The 16,452-nt window shown below is 42.0% G+C and overlaps 1 protein-coding gene across 1 annotated transcript in view; it reads left to right on the plus strand.

The window, feature by feature from the left end:
• Positions 1 to 16,452, plus strand: part of nbas (NBAS subunit of NRZ tethering complex) — a 169,007-nt gene that overhangs the window by 45,524 nt on the left and 107,031 nt on the right. The window contains exons 21-26 of the mRNA XM_028604439.1: positions 390 to 526; positions 3,868 to 3,954; positions 4,923 to 5,076; positions 8,970 to 9,155; positions 12,821 to 12,994; positions 13,385 to 13,518. Of these exons, the coding sequence (XP_028460240.1) occupies positions 390 to 526; positions 3,868 to 3,954; positions 4,923 to 5,076; positions 8,970 to 9,155; positions 12,821 to 12,994; positions 13,385 to 13,518 (872 nt within the window). The remainder of the gene's footprint in view (positions 1 to 389; positions 527 to 3,867; positions 3,955 to 4,922; positions 5,077 to 8,969; positions 9,156 to 12,820; positions 12,995 to 13,384; positions 13,519 to 16,452) is intronic.

A 16,452-nucleotide genomic window follows, 5' to 3' on the forward strand; every position in this document is an offset into this window, starting at 1 on the left:
TGTCTTGCTAGTGATCTCACTTAATTTGGTTGTCTTAGCTGTCGGCATCTCCATTTGGCACTAATGTAAAATATGCTTGCAAAACGAATGCAGTCTAATGCAACAGTCCAGCAATACATCCTAACTATAATATTCACGAAGGTAGGATTTATTGCTAGGGGTAACTAATAAAAACTGGCAACTTTGTGTGTTTCTTTGTGTTTCCTACAAAAGGGTTTTAGACCTATTTCTTTAACATAAATATATTGCATTTGAATTAGCTGCTTTGTGTGAATAATTAGATTATCATTATTGTCATATGTTGTGCTTTTTTTTAGTGCTGTAATCACATAAAAGTCGATTTAGTTAAAGGGTTTCAGTAATTGGATCATGCATTTGTTTGCCTGCAGGAGAGTAACGTTCAGGCCCTGGACATCCTGTTCACGTACCATGGAGCCGAACTCCTCCAGCATCGGCTAGCTATCCTTCACAACTTTCCAGAAACCACCTCTCCACACGAGTACACCATCCTGCTGCCTGAAGCCTGGTGAGACACACACACACAAATGCACACAGTCATGAGTTAAAGGTGCTGCTGGTAGGATTGCGAAGAGCCAGGATTTAGCCAAAAAATTTGAACATCAACAACTTCTCAGTTCCTCCCCCCTTTCTGCTAAAGCCCAAAACGGTCTCCTAAGCCCCTCCCCCCACAATGGAGAATTAATGCGTGTGCATGAGCAGTGATTGACCAACAGTTAGACACCCCCCGGCACTGATTGGTGCATCTGAACAGGGAGCTGTGGACTTTTGCAAATCGCACTACATGCTGTAGGTGGTGCCAGAGGAGCCAGGTTCTTTTTTCAAATGACCTGCTTCATGTAGTTCTACTGGAACATAGGGCCAGTTTCAGCTAATATGACAGAAAGTTAGTTTTAGGAGTCTTACCTACTGCACCTTTTAAAGTACTGCCTAAAACAAGAAATCATAATTTTTCACTGAAGGCAATTAGTAAATGTAAAGTGCTGCCTTCCTGTCTTTCTGTTTATAAGAGGGTGCAATTTCAGTGATATTTTCCTTTTGTAATTTGACTGAGGGAGATGATTTATGTAGTTCCAAAGAAATATAAACCATTTCATTCTTATCTACTCAGATGTAGTAATATTGTAATTTACACTACACTATCGCACAAAAAAATTATCCATTAAGATGTGCTGATATAGACAAACATTTTTGGTTTTAAAGGCTGCATTACAGTAAAGTGATGTACTTTTCTGAACTTACCAGACTGTTCTAGCTGTTATATTATTTGCCTTTTCCCCACATTATGTCCACATTACTGATGATTATTTATCTAAAATCTAAGTGTGAAGATATTTTGTTAAAGCCCCAAATGTCAACCCTAGAATATCGCCGCAATATCGATATTGAGATATTTGGTCAAGAATATGGTGATATCTGATTTTCTCCATATCGCCCAGCCCTAATGCAGCGAGTTAGAAATACATGCATTACCTCAGGGACAGCACACGGGCGCCTTCTCTGATGTCTGAAAATCCACATTTACACCTCTCTGGAATGCACAAGTGGCACGTCTCACTACATTTCAAATTAAAATCACCTTAATCAGGAATCACACCTCTGACAGAGTGCTCACTCAGAGGTCTTTCTCACTTCTTTATTCTCACTGTTACACAGCAGGAATCTTTCTCGCAGCTTAATGGCTGACATTTGCAAACAAAGCAACCGCAGAAAAAGAGAGACACTTAATTGACACAAATTTGCATGCAAACAACATTTAACATTTAAAATGATACAATACTTGTGGCAATGGTTGCCACTTGTCCGCCTGCACTTTGGCTGTGTTCTAGTTTTCATCTTTCAGTTCCTGCTGTGGAAATGAAGGAACGCTGAAGGGGAGGGAGTCGGGGTAGAGAATATGTGAGAAGGCGATGATGGAGGAGTTTTTTGGAGGGGAAGAAGTCATTCCTCACCCCTTTATGGTTCACTAATAGAGGTGACAGACAGACTGGACTTGCTGATGAGTGCAGCCAGCCATCCGTTTTGCCTTTTTGTTTCCCCTAACTCACTTCTCCTTTTTCCCTTTCCTACATTTTCAACTGTTCCTATATTGCCTGAGCCAGTTTTTAAGTTATTCATAAACCACATATACATTTGTATAAAGAAACGCACAAATACAAGGCCAAAGTCCGTTGGAGTTAAAGAACATATGAATGGATAGAAATAATTGTTCTTGTGGCCTCCACCGCCCACGCACATACACACACACACACACACACACACACACACACACACACACTCCTCTCTTTTATTAGCTATATCTGAGTTTGTATGGAGGTCATGTGGCTGTAGCTCTGCAGTGAGCATCCATCATGGCTCTGCCACTGTGGGGCAGTTTCCTATTTTCCCAGCCTGTGAGCACCAACTGCTCCTCCCAACTGCGCGTCGCTCCTCCACTGCAGCAGAAGGAGTCAACTCACGCCATCTGTTTGAAGCTCACTCGCTATATGAGTCTTGCTTCACTGAAAAGGGGAAACTATTTTTCTGTGATATTGATCAGGTCTGCAAGGGGACCTCTAGACGTGCGGAAGAAAGCTAGCTTTAAAGGGTTGGCCCAGTGGAAATAAAAATAAACCAAAACACCAGCTCCAAGTTTACTTTGCATCTCCATATCCCTCCCTGACTCTCTCAGGCTGACGTGAAGTAGATTAGGTGAGCGGGCACGGAATAATTCATTCCTCCCATCGATATCCAAGCTCTCACACCAATATTTACTCTCCACCCTGTAACCTGGCTGTCTTTAATGAGGAAAGAGGACCAGGGAGTTGGGGAACGACAGAATAAAAAAGAAAAAGAAATAAAAGAGTACGAGGTTCATTTTCCGTGGGCATTTTAGAGGAAGAACTTAGACTTCTCGATCGGTCTTCTTGGTGTTAAAACTCCAATCTGAATGGATGAACTTGTGCTGGAGTGTTGGTAAAAATCGTCCTACTTTTGTGCATTGACATAAATCACAACTGCTCCTCGGACACATCTTATGTATTTTGTGATTGGATAGAATTTATGGCGGTGTTAAAAAACTGCTGCAGCGTGTGTGCACTCGGCCTTTAACTGCACCAAAGCTATAGATGATTTGTAGCCCGCGCTATCTCCTTGAGTTTTACAGCCACAGTACATATTTTTCTGTCTGCAGACAAATGGATAACAAGAAGAAATGCATTAATCCTAGAATAAGATATAAACAGCTTCTGTTCACCCCGGTGCCTCAGTATGTGTGCATGCATTCATATACTTCTGCGAGTGTATGTGTGTGTGTGTGTCTGAGTCTCGTCAGCACTGACACGCGAGTTTACAGAGTCATTCTTCACTTTGGTTTCTTTTTTGTCTGTTCCCTATTCATCTTCCTCAGGCCTGTCACACTCAAGGAGACCAGGAAGAAGTAAAGCTTAGTACCAACATGGCGTTTAGGAAATAAAAGTCCTGGCTATTTACAACCGAGGCACAATTCAGACTCTTTTCCAAAGTTCTTTGAATTGTTTATTGCTGTGTTTTTTTTGTTTTTTTTTCCTCACACGTTCTTTGCCTATTATGCTCTGCTGTTTCCATTTTCCTTATGTTGCTACCTCTCACCAGCGTTTTCCTGTAGTTTATGAGCATGTATAGTTTGGGACAGTAAATGTCTTTGCTGATTTATCAAGTGCCATTGTAGGTGGGTGGGTAGATGTGGTGTGGATTATCTTTTGACTCCTGGCTAGTCATTGGCCTTTTGTTCTGATATTTGCTCTTGAGCATGTTTTTCCAACAAATGGACCCTACCTTTCTCTCTTTTTGACTTATTTGCCTCTTTCTGTTTTTCTATTACCCTGTCAGCATAAATGACGGAGGTGAGTTGGAGTTGATTCCGTGGGAGGAGCAGAGACACAGAGAGATGGACTGGTGTGAGGCAGAGGAGTTCAGGTAAACGGCAAACACACCACCATTATCACATTGTACACTAAGCGTTATAATAAACCAGTTCTTTAAATCGACTGATATCCTAGTGAAATCTCTCCATATCCACAATAACAAAGCCTCTCGCAGTGTAGAGTTGTTAAAATTCATGCTCCACACAGGCCAGATGCTTGTGCTGGCATCGTTATGTGAAACAAAACATGACATCCTATTATCTAAATGTGAAACAGAACCATAACAAACTAATACCAAATCTTGTTGCACTGCCAATTTATAGCATTTGCTTTCTCCAGGAGGGAGGCCAGCTTCATTTACAATTTAATTTACCAAGCTCTTTTTTTTAATTTTTTTATTACTCTTTTGGAGTCATAATATCAGTTGGCTATTGTGGTACGCATGACCAGGGATTGCAGGGTGAAATTTTGATACTGTAATTGTGTGTTGGCAGCAGGGTTTAGGACTTGTTCTGTTTATTTTCTCTCTCTCTTCTCGCTCTAACCCTATATCCTCCTCCTGAAAGGATGAGGGCGGCGATATTCTATTTTTTTTTGTTATTCTCAACAAATCCCATGAGAAGACAATGTGTTACTCTGCCTCTCAGTATACTGTAATACTGTCTGTGGCTTCCACCCCGAGCCTATTGGCTGCTACTGAACACAAAACTCTTTGACAACGGCTCGTGAATATATCATTGTCATTTTAAAAATGCTAAATGTATTTACAGCAGCAAGACAGTGAATGTTGGATCGACTCAAAATAAACTGGAGTGCCCCTTTTTTATTGTAATGAAGAAACATGTCGGCCAGTGCAACAGTGAGGTTCATTGATGTGTTGTTTTTTTTGTACTAAAATGAAGCTCTATGGCACAGAGCAATCAGCAATATCAGACAATACTTGTTAGCAGGATATATGCATTGTTGGCTTTGCTTTTAATGCACGCATCTAACTCCACTCTCCCTCCATGTCTTCCTCAGAGCAATGCTGGACCAGAACTTGTTTGATGACGACAGTTTCCTGTACGAGGGGGCCCCAGAGCTGCTGAGGTTCCGCACAGCCACACCTGCCATCGAACTGCTGACCGACTGGTACCAAAGCAGAGCTAAGGACATCGACTCCGGCTCCAGACAGGTGTGAACGCGTAGTGTCTTTGCAGGTCGCGGCTATAAAACAATAAGCAGCGAGTGCATCTCTGCAGAATCAAAGCATCAGACTGCTGATTGCCACAAAGGCACTTTGCTCAAGAAAGATTATTTGGCTTCCAACAGATCCCACCTACCGTTAAGGTGGAACCTTTTTCACACCCTGCTAAGGTTCCTTTTCAAGTTTCTTCTACCTGATTGGAACGTACAGCAGGATAGCACCAGTAAGAGAAATCTGGCAATTGTGAAGGTGATTGCCTTTGCACACTTCTTTTACATGACTGGGGCAGAAACATGTGACAAGCTTAGATTTAGACCGCAGAAGAGATGTTGCCAACCTCCATCAGTCAAGGTCCTTTTGATCCTATCGGTGACAGTCATTATCATATTTGCCATATGGACTTCCAATGAAGAGTAACCAAAGCTTCTGTCATCTGCGTTCTGTTGCTGTAAAGGGAAAATAGGACTTGTTTAGTGGAGTAATGGGATGTAACCACTGGAGCTGCCCACTCTCTCCGCCCACACTATCCACATGGCAGCTCTGTCCCCTCTTTACCTCCTTCACAGTGATGGATCAAGGTTGTCACATCGCTCTCTTTGTCTTTGTGAAAGCACTAACTAGGGTGCAGTCACATCTTTCTCCCTCATTTCATCCCTTCCACTGGATGTAAGGAGGGTGGAGGAGAAGGGATTTTGGGGCCCATTGCTCATTTCTGAACTGGGGAATTGTGCCTTTCATCATCCACTCACATAGGAGTAAGAGCGAGCGAGTGAGTGTGTGTGAAAGGAAGTCTTTGTTAATCTCTAGGAATCACACCAGCTCTCTTTCATTCTCTCCCTTGTTCCTTTTTAATTCAACCTCATCTCCTTTTGCTCTCTCACACAAGAGCCTCTAGGGAATGTCCCACACTCTCACGTCTTTCTTTTTCAAACGCATTTTTACAATCACGTAGATGCAACAGAGAGAGAGATATTGGAACAGCTCTGCTGCCATTTGCTGAGCTATTTTTTCCTTCTTCCTTCCATCCTTACGCTCCTCCCATCCCTCATCTGGCCCTGTTTATGCTTGGGAGAGCGTTTTAATGGAGGAAAATGAGGTTTGATTAAAAGGAGCCACATCAGAGGAAGCTGGAGTGTTTTAAACCAGTCACAGAGCTGTAGAAAGCGAGGCGCTGAATGGGAAGATTGACAAGATGACTCAGAGGGAGAGAGAGATGGGTTAGAAAAAAGAGAATGGAGAAGGGAAGTGCAATCGAAAGAAAGAAAAAGTAGATAAATACTGAGCCAATGCGACATCCCTAGTTAGGTTAGAGTGTGTTACAAACACATAAATAGGGGAGGGCAGGACTAACAGATGAGGTAAAAAAGGGAAAGCAATCTTGCAGAAAGAGCTGTCTGGGGGAATGCTAATCACAGGTTATAAGAGGGTGAAAGAGTAGAAATAAAGGATACTAAAGAAAATAAAATAACACAAAATGAGAGGGTGGCTTTGGAAAGCAGACAGAGAGGGGAGACAGGCAAACGGAGAAGGCAAAGGGAGTTCAAATAGAGGCCAGACGGTGACTGTTAAAGAGTTCCTGCAAGAGGTGGGAAGAGCGAGTGGAGGAGAAAAAACTAAGCAGAGCTGAGGAGAAAATGTGAAAATTATGTTTGAAAGAAAAGGTCGATACAGGACAGGGAGGAGAGACAAAGAAGGATCAAATTGAGTTGGAAAATTAAACCAAGGAGTCGGTGAAATTTGCTGGGGGTGGGGAGGAGGGAGACAGTGAGACAGAGGACACAAGTTGTCTTACAAAGCCCAGAGAATGATGAGAGGAGGGCATGGAGACGAGGTTGTAATTGAAAAGTGTGAGATTTTAACATCTGAATTGTCTGTGGTTAGCAGGGGAATCTAACTCTGGAGAGCAGGGAAAGAGAGGAGGGTGGAGGGAACAGGGAGGATCCTTACTCACAGTTAGATCAATATACTGCTCTCTCTTGTTGTATCTAATTGCTCAGGCTCTGACTTAAGGTGATTTGGGTTTTCTCTCGTTCCGTGTGCGTGTGCGTGTGTGTGTGTGTGTGTGTGTGTGTGTGTGTGTGTGTGTGTGTGTGTGTGTGTGTGTGTGTGTGTGTGTGTGTGTGTGTGTGTGTGTGTGTGTGTGTGTGTGTGTGTGTGTGTGTGTGTGTGCACGCATTTTACAAATAAAGGTATGCAATTATTTATTCAGCTGTAAATGTATTGAGATCAGCTGAAGATGACAGTGTTGCAGACCCTGCGTGTGTGTGTGTGCATGCATGTGCACGTGCACAAGCAAGATGCTGCGCTAACCGCTGTGCCAAAGGGCTCTCCTTCTCTAAAAGGTGGAGAGAAAGCAATCATCGCTACAGGGCCCAGCGGCATCTGCTATTGATTGGCTAGCACCCACAGGTGGCTGAGCATCGATTGGCAGGGCGCGCTGCCAGCGTATAGGTGGTCGGATATCGATTGGTTGCTCTTCTGGGTGGAATTTTATCAATCATAGTGTCGGGAAGCCCAAATCTTCTGTGTTTTATTGTCCAAACACTAATGGTAGGATATTAGTAATGACTGACTGGTATTTAGTTTCAAATTTGTTGGGATATTGTTGTTTTTGTGCCAGTTTAGTGACCTCACACAACAGTTTTTTATTTGCATGGCACCTTGCTGTTAACAGAATTCACCTGCTGCACAACTGGGTTAACTGGATTGTAACAAGGCGGAACGATACATGGCACAAGATACAAGTACATTTATATAGATGTACAAAATGAGAGATTAAAGGTGCTCTAAGCGATGTCACGCGTTTTTTAGGCTACAACATTTTTTCTCACATACAGCAAACATCTCCTCACTATCCGCGAGCTGCCTGAGCCAACCTGCACCACGAACCATAAACATTGGTGTTCCAGCCAATAACCGACAAAAAGGATTTGGGGGTGGGTGTTGGGGGGTTAGTGCGCGGAAGGGGGGGGGATGAGGTGGAGGGAGGGGCGAGCTCGCCTCCGTTTTGTTTGACAATACTTTGAACGTTAACAAGAAGTGACATCATTTGAATTTGAATTGACATTTGAATACGATTATTTCGTCATCCTGCTGGACAGCTCTGAAGAACATCAAATTTAGTACATATATTCATGGTCCCCAGAGGATGAATCCTACTCACTAAGGCGATCTGACTTTCCCTCTAGCGCCACCTTAAGGTGGACATTTTTGGATTTTTATGGAAAAGTCTTGACAACTGCTGGATGGATTGCCATTGAATTTGGGACAGATAACGATGGTTCCTATTGGATGAATGACTTTAGTGATGCTCTGACATTTATCTACAAGCAGGTCAAAGTTTCTGTATATCCAGTGCAATATCTTTACATCTACAAGATGGATTGGCAATACACTTTGTACGTACAGTATATACTAGTTTTTTTTTTTTTAATCGTATCTCGACTGCAATCACATGGGAAAAGTAACTACATTTACATACTGTGAATCGTTTTTTTTTAATCGAGAATCGTTTTTGAATCGGAAATCGATTTTGAATTGAATCTTGAGCCTAAAAATCAATCTTGAATCGAATCGTGACATTTTCTGAATTGTGCACCCCTAGTACGTACCCGTTCCCCAGCTTGCCTCAGCAAGTCCTGACAACTGTTGGATGGATTTCCATGAATTTTGTGTGCACAGCCATGGTCTTTGTGAACTTTTATGATCGCCTGACTTTTTATCTCGAGCCATCATTGCGTCACAATTACATTTTTTCCAATACATTGCTTTATCTATAAAATAACAGTTGGGCTATCTTTACAATAAAATGTAGATGTAGACACAGATGCTAGACTTAGTTTTTTGCTCCTCTCTCCTCAGCATTTGTTTGTGTCCATCAGGTGGACTGCGCACTATCACTGGTACGTCTGGGGAAGGAGCGGGAGATCCCAGGGCTAGAGCTCTTGTGCGATGACTTGGTCACCATGGAAACACTCGTGTATGAGACATCATGTGAATTGAGTCTGACACTTAAAGATTTGCAGCAGCTAAGCAACATCGACAAGCTCCACCTGCTCATGAAAAATGTAAGTGACCTAATTTTCATTTTTCTCTGGAAGGCTTTTTCCCATAAAATGCTTTAACATCAGTTGTTGGTTTAAAAAGGGGTATTATTCTGGTAAAGAATAAAATGTGTTATTTTATCATTAAAGCATGTAAACATGTTATAGTAGAAATACAAGGTATGAACCTGTAAACGAGCATGGTTTGGGACCTTTAAACGTTCTTTAACAGTTTTGACAAAACCCCATTTAGAGATGACTACATTTATTTTTTTTTTTTTTTTTTTACAATACAGTATCTGCTGACAAAAACATTGCCTAGCCTCACTTTCCACCATGTTAAATGTGCATTTCCCAGCATGCTGCTTTGTCTAGTTCACAGTGTGTGTGGTGTTCATTGTCAGTAACCCTAAGAAAGCCTGCCTTCCATTTCCCTGCAATTACATTTGGTTTTAAAGTTTCTTTGTGTGGTTACATTAATCCTTTTATAGTTGCCTAAAACATGATGTATGCTATGCTGAACTTTGAATAGGCAACAAAGAAAATAAAAAATCTGCATAATCAGAATTTTTTTTAGGAAAACTCTCACTGTTAATCCGTTCTTTTAACTCTGAAATCTGACATTTGACAATACAAACTTTCCATCCAACAGCAGCGAGAGAGCTATGAAAGCTAGTCTGTTGCAGGTACTAGAGTTACAAGTCCCCTTGGAGTACATAATATGAGCTGTCCTCTAAATTGTAGCTAATAACTGCCAGCTTAAGCCTGTGAGGACCACTGCCAGTAGGATCTGCCATATAGGCATGCAGCCAGCAAATGTTGTTGACTGCACTAACACATGCTGATTGACTGGTGCTCCCTTTTGGGATGTGTGTATGTGTGTGAATGTTTACCGAACTTGCCTCGATTAAATGTCTGTCTTTATCAGAGACACAGTACCGCAAAGTAAAATGTTTGTGGGTGGGGGTGCAGGTTTGCATTTAGCATCTGAATATTTTTTTTAATCTCGGTTTTCCTGTGGACGCTGTGTTATCTGTGTATCCTCCTGAGTCAGAGCTGTCCCAAGGTGGGTGTGATGCCGTGCACAAACTTGATATGCATCCGCTCAAATCACAGCACAACCCACATGCTGTAGCGATTAAAGTCCAAGTTCAGGTTTAATTGCACGGCACGATTTCATGTAAGTGCAGTCTTAAGTACTTTGCAATTCAATTCAATTTTATTTATAGTATCAAATCATAACATAGGTTATCTCGAGACACTTTACAGATAGAGTAGGTCTAGACCACACTCTATAATTTACAAAGCCCCAACAATTCCAACAATTACAGTAATTCCCTCAAGAGCAAGCAGTGCGACAGTGGCGAGGAAAAACTCCCTCTTGGGAAGAAACCTCGGACAGACCCAGGCTCTTGGTAGGCGGTGTCTGACGGGCCGGTTGGGGGTGTGATGAACAGTGGCAATAGTAGTCACATTAATAATGGAACAGTGACTGGATGTAGCGGGACGCTGCAGGGTTCAGCAGGAAGCAGCATGACATTGCAGGGCACCGCTGAGCTCGGCAGGGAGTGCAGCAGGACCACGGCGACAGCTGGAACCAGGATCTTGGTGCCAACGTTCTCCAAGGAAATACGCTGGGGGAAAAACATAAGGACTCCGGGAGTAAACTCCCAGAAGCTAGGATTAGTAACAAGCATTTCTGGGACGGGATACACACAAATAGTAATAGTAATAGTAATAGAAAGGGAGAGGAGAGAGCAGCTCAGTGTGTCAAAGGAAGGAAGGAAGTCCCCCGGCAGTCTAGAACTATAACAGCGTAACTATAACAGTGTAACTAAGAGAGACAGGTCATAAGGAGAGGTAGCTTTTTCGGGCTTAGAACTCTTACCCTGCCGGATCGGGCTTGGCTGGCCTGCCTCCCTCTACTTTGTTATGTATTATTAATATAACAATTATGAAGAGAAGCAGGTGGGCCAGTTAGGTGAACACTGCAACTCCTCACTCCCTAACTTTAAGCTTTATGAAATAGAAGAGTTTTAAGTTCATTCTTGAAAGCGATTACAGTTTCTGCACCCCGAACCCAGATCGGGAGCTGGTTCCATAGGAGAGGAGCCTGAAAACTGAAGGCTCTGGCTCCCATTCTACTTTTAGAGACTCTAGGTACCACCAGTAACTCTGCATTCTGGGAGCGCAGTGCTCTAGTGGGACAATAGGGTATTAGGAGCTCTTCTAGATATGAAGGTGCTAGACCATTTAGAGCTTTGTAGGTCAAGAGAAGGATTTTAAACTCAATCCTGGATTCAACAGGAAGCCAGTGCAGAGAAGCTAATACAGGAGAAATATGATCTCTTTTCTTAGTTCTTGTGAGAACACACGCTGCAGCATTCTGGATCAGCTGGAGAGTCTTAAGGGACTTATTACTTTGCACTGTTCTAAAAACATAAATCTCTATACGTGAACAAAAAAGAATTTATTTCCTCGGTAGCAGCAACACACAACATTTACTAGCATATCATTTCTGGCTTACTGGACCAGACCAAAGGCCTGCTAATTTTTGCTGACACATCAGAATCAGAATCAGCTTTATTTGCCAGGTATGAGGACACATACGAGGAATTTTGCTTTGGATTATACAATGTATACAATGTGCTTACTCATACAAAACAAACAAAAATATATATATATATATATATATATATATATATATATATATATGTATATGTATGTATATGTATATGTATATACACACACACACACACACACACACACTCACACACTATAAACAGAAACAATATAGACCGGTTGAGGCAGTAGTGCAATGAAGAGTGCAAAGTGTGCAGGAGTAAATTATTTTTATGATACATTATTATTATTTTAATTATGGAGCATAGTGCAAAGGATGCTGGAAGAAATAAGTATTATGTTATTACATAAGTATTATATTACAATATGAACAGTATGAACAGCTCTGAAATTGAGAGTGATGAATAAATAATAAGTGGAACCAGTAAACAGGTGCTGATTAGAGACAGTGTTGCTGGGTTATTGCACAGGAATTGAACCTGACACTGTGAGTCAGAAGTCAGCTGTTCATCAGAGTGATGGCTTGTGGAAAGAAACTGTTCCTGAGTCTGTTGTTTTTGGCGTACAGTGCTCTGTACATGAAGGAAGGACAAGTATAAATGTGCTAGCTTGCTAATTTCATTCTTAATAAATCCAAATATTATTTCAAATAAATTATTCAATTTGAAAACAAATGAGATAATGCATGCTTTGTTCAAAGGGAGCCTCTGCTGTTACATACACTACTTTATAAAAAGTAATTTACAGCAAGATTCTGTCGTCTATTTCAGTACATGATGAATTTTCAGTTAATTAATCACTTGACAATTTCCAAAAATTAATGTTGCACAAAGAAGTACAGTGATAACTCAGTGGCCAAGGTAGCCCTGACCTTAGACATGTCTCAATACAGAGCAGGCAGTATCTGTTGAAAGAGAATTAAACCTGTATTTGAATATGTATATATGAATTTGGGGTGAGAGATGATCAATGTTTATCAGTATTTTGGAATAAGACAAATAGTTAGGACCATGGGACAGTAGTTCACAGGCTGCAGCCACCTGTTCCTATCCATTTTAACATGCTGCATGAACTTTGTCTTAAAGTAAATGTCTTTCTATAACCAGTCCAGCACCGAGCGCTATGTGAAAGACGCCTTCCAGTGGATGGTGCCGTTCTTGCACCGATGTGAGGGGCAGAAAGAGGGCGCCGCTAAATCTCTCCTCAGAGAATACTTGGTCAGCCTGGCCCAGCGAGACCTCACCCTGCCCCTCATCAACTTCCAGCACTCCAAACCTGACGTAAGTATCCGAACACCCACACAAACACAGGTGTCGGAGGCGTCACACTTGGGAAACCATAACACACAAAACCACACACACACGTACTGCATCTCTGACTGTTTGTGCCATGTCAGGGCCAGTGTCGTACCTCTGGGCTGTAAATGTTATATTTATGACCCCATAAGGGCACAGCCAAGGACATGTCTCCTGGCTATTAGAAAACATATGCACCACACACACACACACACACACACACACACACACACACACACACACACACACACACACACACACACAAAGTGCAAAAAGACAATAAGGTCAGTCACGCCTCGATTCCTCTCTCTCTCTCTCTCTCTCTCTCTCTCTCTCTCTCTCTCTCTCTCTCTCTCTCTCTCTCTCTCTCTCTAGTGCCAGCAAAAGATCATCGGGGACCCAGACCAGCTGATGGTGGTCGCTCTGGAGTGCATTTACAGCTGTGAGAGAGATGACCAGCTCAGCCTCTGTTATGACATCCTGGAGTGTCTGCCGCAGAGAGGCTACGGGTCAGACACACACACACACACACACACACACACACACACACACACACACACACACACACACACACACACACACACACACACACACACACACACACAAACACATGGAGCCATACATGTTTACACACGTTCACACAATCTCAAACAGATTTATTAAATGTAACCCATCATATAAAGATAGTAAAGCAGTCCACCATTGCCTCATACACAAGACTGCATTGGTGCCACCCCTCCCACCTCTCTCCTTTCCTTCCACCTTTCCGCCTCTCTCCTAGGACCCATCTATTAACCTAAGTATCACCTCTGTTTCTGCCTCCCTCCCTTTGCACCTTTTCTTTTCCTTCTCCTTCTCTCTCTCTTTCATGCTTAACTCTGACTCCAAGGAGCCATCAGTTAGCCTAGCTACAGTCTATACAGTATTTCCTACCTCCTGCTATTGCTGTCTCTCTCTCTCTCTCTCTCTCTCTCTCTCTCTCTCTCTCTCTCTCTCTCTCTCTCTCTACTTTTTCTGTAAAACATTTTATTTCATATGGCAAGAGGGCCTGTCCTTTAAGTCTCCCTCGAGGCTGTGTGGGTATGCAGTGCATTTGAAGGAGAGTGAGAGTGATACAGTAATAAAATACAGTAGAGAGGTAAAAAGTAAGAGTACAAAAGAGCAAAATTGTTGATAAAATGGACCTATAGAGTACTTTAAATTAATTAAAATGACTCCTTCTTAGATGGATTATTCTTCCTGTGTGCACCATAATTGGAAAACCGAATGACTACTTTAAAGAGTGCTTTGTTTTTTTTCTTGACAGTTGGCTGCAATAAGGCAACCATACTTTTTAACAATGGCAGCTTTTGCACTTTTCAACTGGCTCACATAGTTCACTTTGGCTGCGCTGTGGTGGTCTGTGCTGTGATTTTATGCCTTTCCACCACGCACTCACAGCAGGGGATAACTGCAATGAAACAAGATGTTGTGGTACGGCTTGGGAGCAGGGCCACTCTCAACCCACAGTTGCTGTTGTATAATGTAGAATGAATTTTTGTTCCACTCATACTTTTCCTTGCCATACTGTTGGTGGTGTATTAGCTTTGTTAAGCTAATGCTAATACTAGTGTCAATTTAACCAAATCACACAAAAACACCTACAACAAAATGTTCAGCTGTTACTTAACAGTTAGCATCTTATGATCTGTTGGTTATTACCTTTCTAGCTAGCTAACGCTGACGGGCAGCTAATCACCTCACACAACTATTAGCAGCAACACGACTCTTGCTATCTGTAAAGTTTGAGTAGGTAGTTAGGGCTGTTTATTAGGGCAAATTAGCAATAGTAATATGTTTAGTACTGCTGTTACTTTTGAGTTTAGTGAGCTAGCTAGCGAGGGGATTACCCTCAGTCAGCTGATGCTTGTAGTTGTTATGCAGATCAGTTTTATTTGTTCATGTGCAATGCAGAGTAGGTGAATGCAATGTTGTTTGTTGCACTGACAACATTGACATTTTCTCAGCAGCATTATGTCCGTCCAAAAACAATGTCCTGGTCACTCTGAATAATCCACATATCTTGCTGTAAACGGTTTTCATTTGAACTACTTCCTGCCAAAGAAATAATCCCTGTAAAAACGGTAGTTACTGACCAATCCTGGTCTGCTTCATGCTCTTTGTAAGTGTTCAAATAGATAAAGAGCTCTTCTAGGTGACACATTTGGAAGAGGAGGATGACATAGGAGCAGAGGTGGACATGCGGTAAAATGTTTTCAGGAATCTGACTTGATTTAAGAAAGGAAGTGCAATTTATCTCACTGAACACATTTATAGACTCAGATGTGGCAGTCTCACTTGCCGTTTCAGATACATCTTGTGTAATATTTCTTACTCCATCAAAAGAAGCACCAAGACCAAAGTATTGAATGCTATCGTTGAATACTGCAGTTAAAGGAACACACCGACTTATTGGGACTTTAGCTTATTCACCGTAACCCCCAGAGTTAGACAAGTCGATACATACTCTTCTCATCTTCGTGCGTGCTGTAACGCTGTCTGAAGGCTCCAGCAGCATCAGGCCAGCACAGAACCTGCAGGTAAATGGTTCCAGCAATCCTACTGCTCCGAATAAGTGACAAAATAACGCCAACATGTTCCTATTTACATGTTGTGATTTGTAGAGTCACAGCATGTACAAAAAACAACGTAACATGAGACACAGTCGTCTTCTATCCGTAAACAAACCGGGAACTATATTCTCAGGCAGAAGAATATAGTACTTGGGCGGAATGATTTGCTTTGCAGTAAGCCTGTCTGAGAATATAGTTTCCGGTTTGTTTACTGTTAGAAGATGGCTGTGTCTCATGTTTCGTTGTTTTTTGTACACGCTGTGACTCTACAAATCACAACATGTAAATAGGAACATGTTGGCGTTATTTTGTCACTTTTGTCACAATTCGGAGCAGTAGGATTACTGGAACCATTCACCTGCATGTTCTGTGATGGGCTGCTGCCGCTGGCGGTGTCAGACAGAGTTACAACACACACGAAGATGAGAAGGGTATGTATTGACTTGTCTAACTCTGGGGGATACGGTGAATAAGCTAAAGTTCCAATAAGTCGGAGTGTTCCTTTAAACAATTGAGCTTATTACCTACTCAAAATAGGATCTTACTGTACAAATATCTGAGTGTATATAAGATACATACTGTACGTGTTTTTTTTCTAAATCAGCACATTTCATACTAAGCATTTCACTTTCCCAGACAGGCTTCCTTTCTGCAGTGTTTGGATTAGCAAGGCTCTACTGTATATGCAAGGCCTTCAGCTTCTCATTTCTCCCCACAGTGATTTCTCTTACTTACTAATCTTCAAAATTGCAATGCCAGCGTAGACTATTACAGATTTGCGAGCTAGGAGAGAAACCATGACTTAGTAGTTTCAACCCATTTTTCAATTTT

This window comes from Perca flavescens, chromosome 18 (assembly GCF_004354835.1).
Source record: "Perca flavescens isolate YP-PL-M2 chromosome 18, PFLA_1.0, whole genome shotgun sequence".
In the NCBI taxonomy this organism is placed as follows: Eukaryota; Metazoa; Chordata; class Actinopteri; order Perciformes; family Percidae; genus Perca; species Perca flavescens.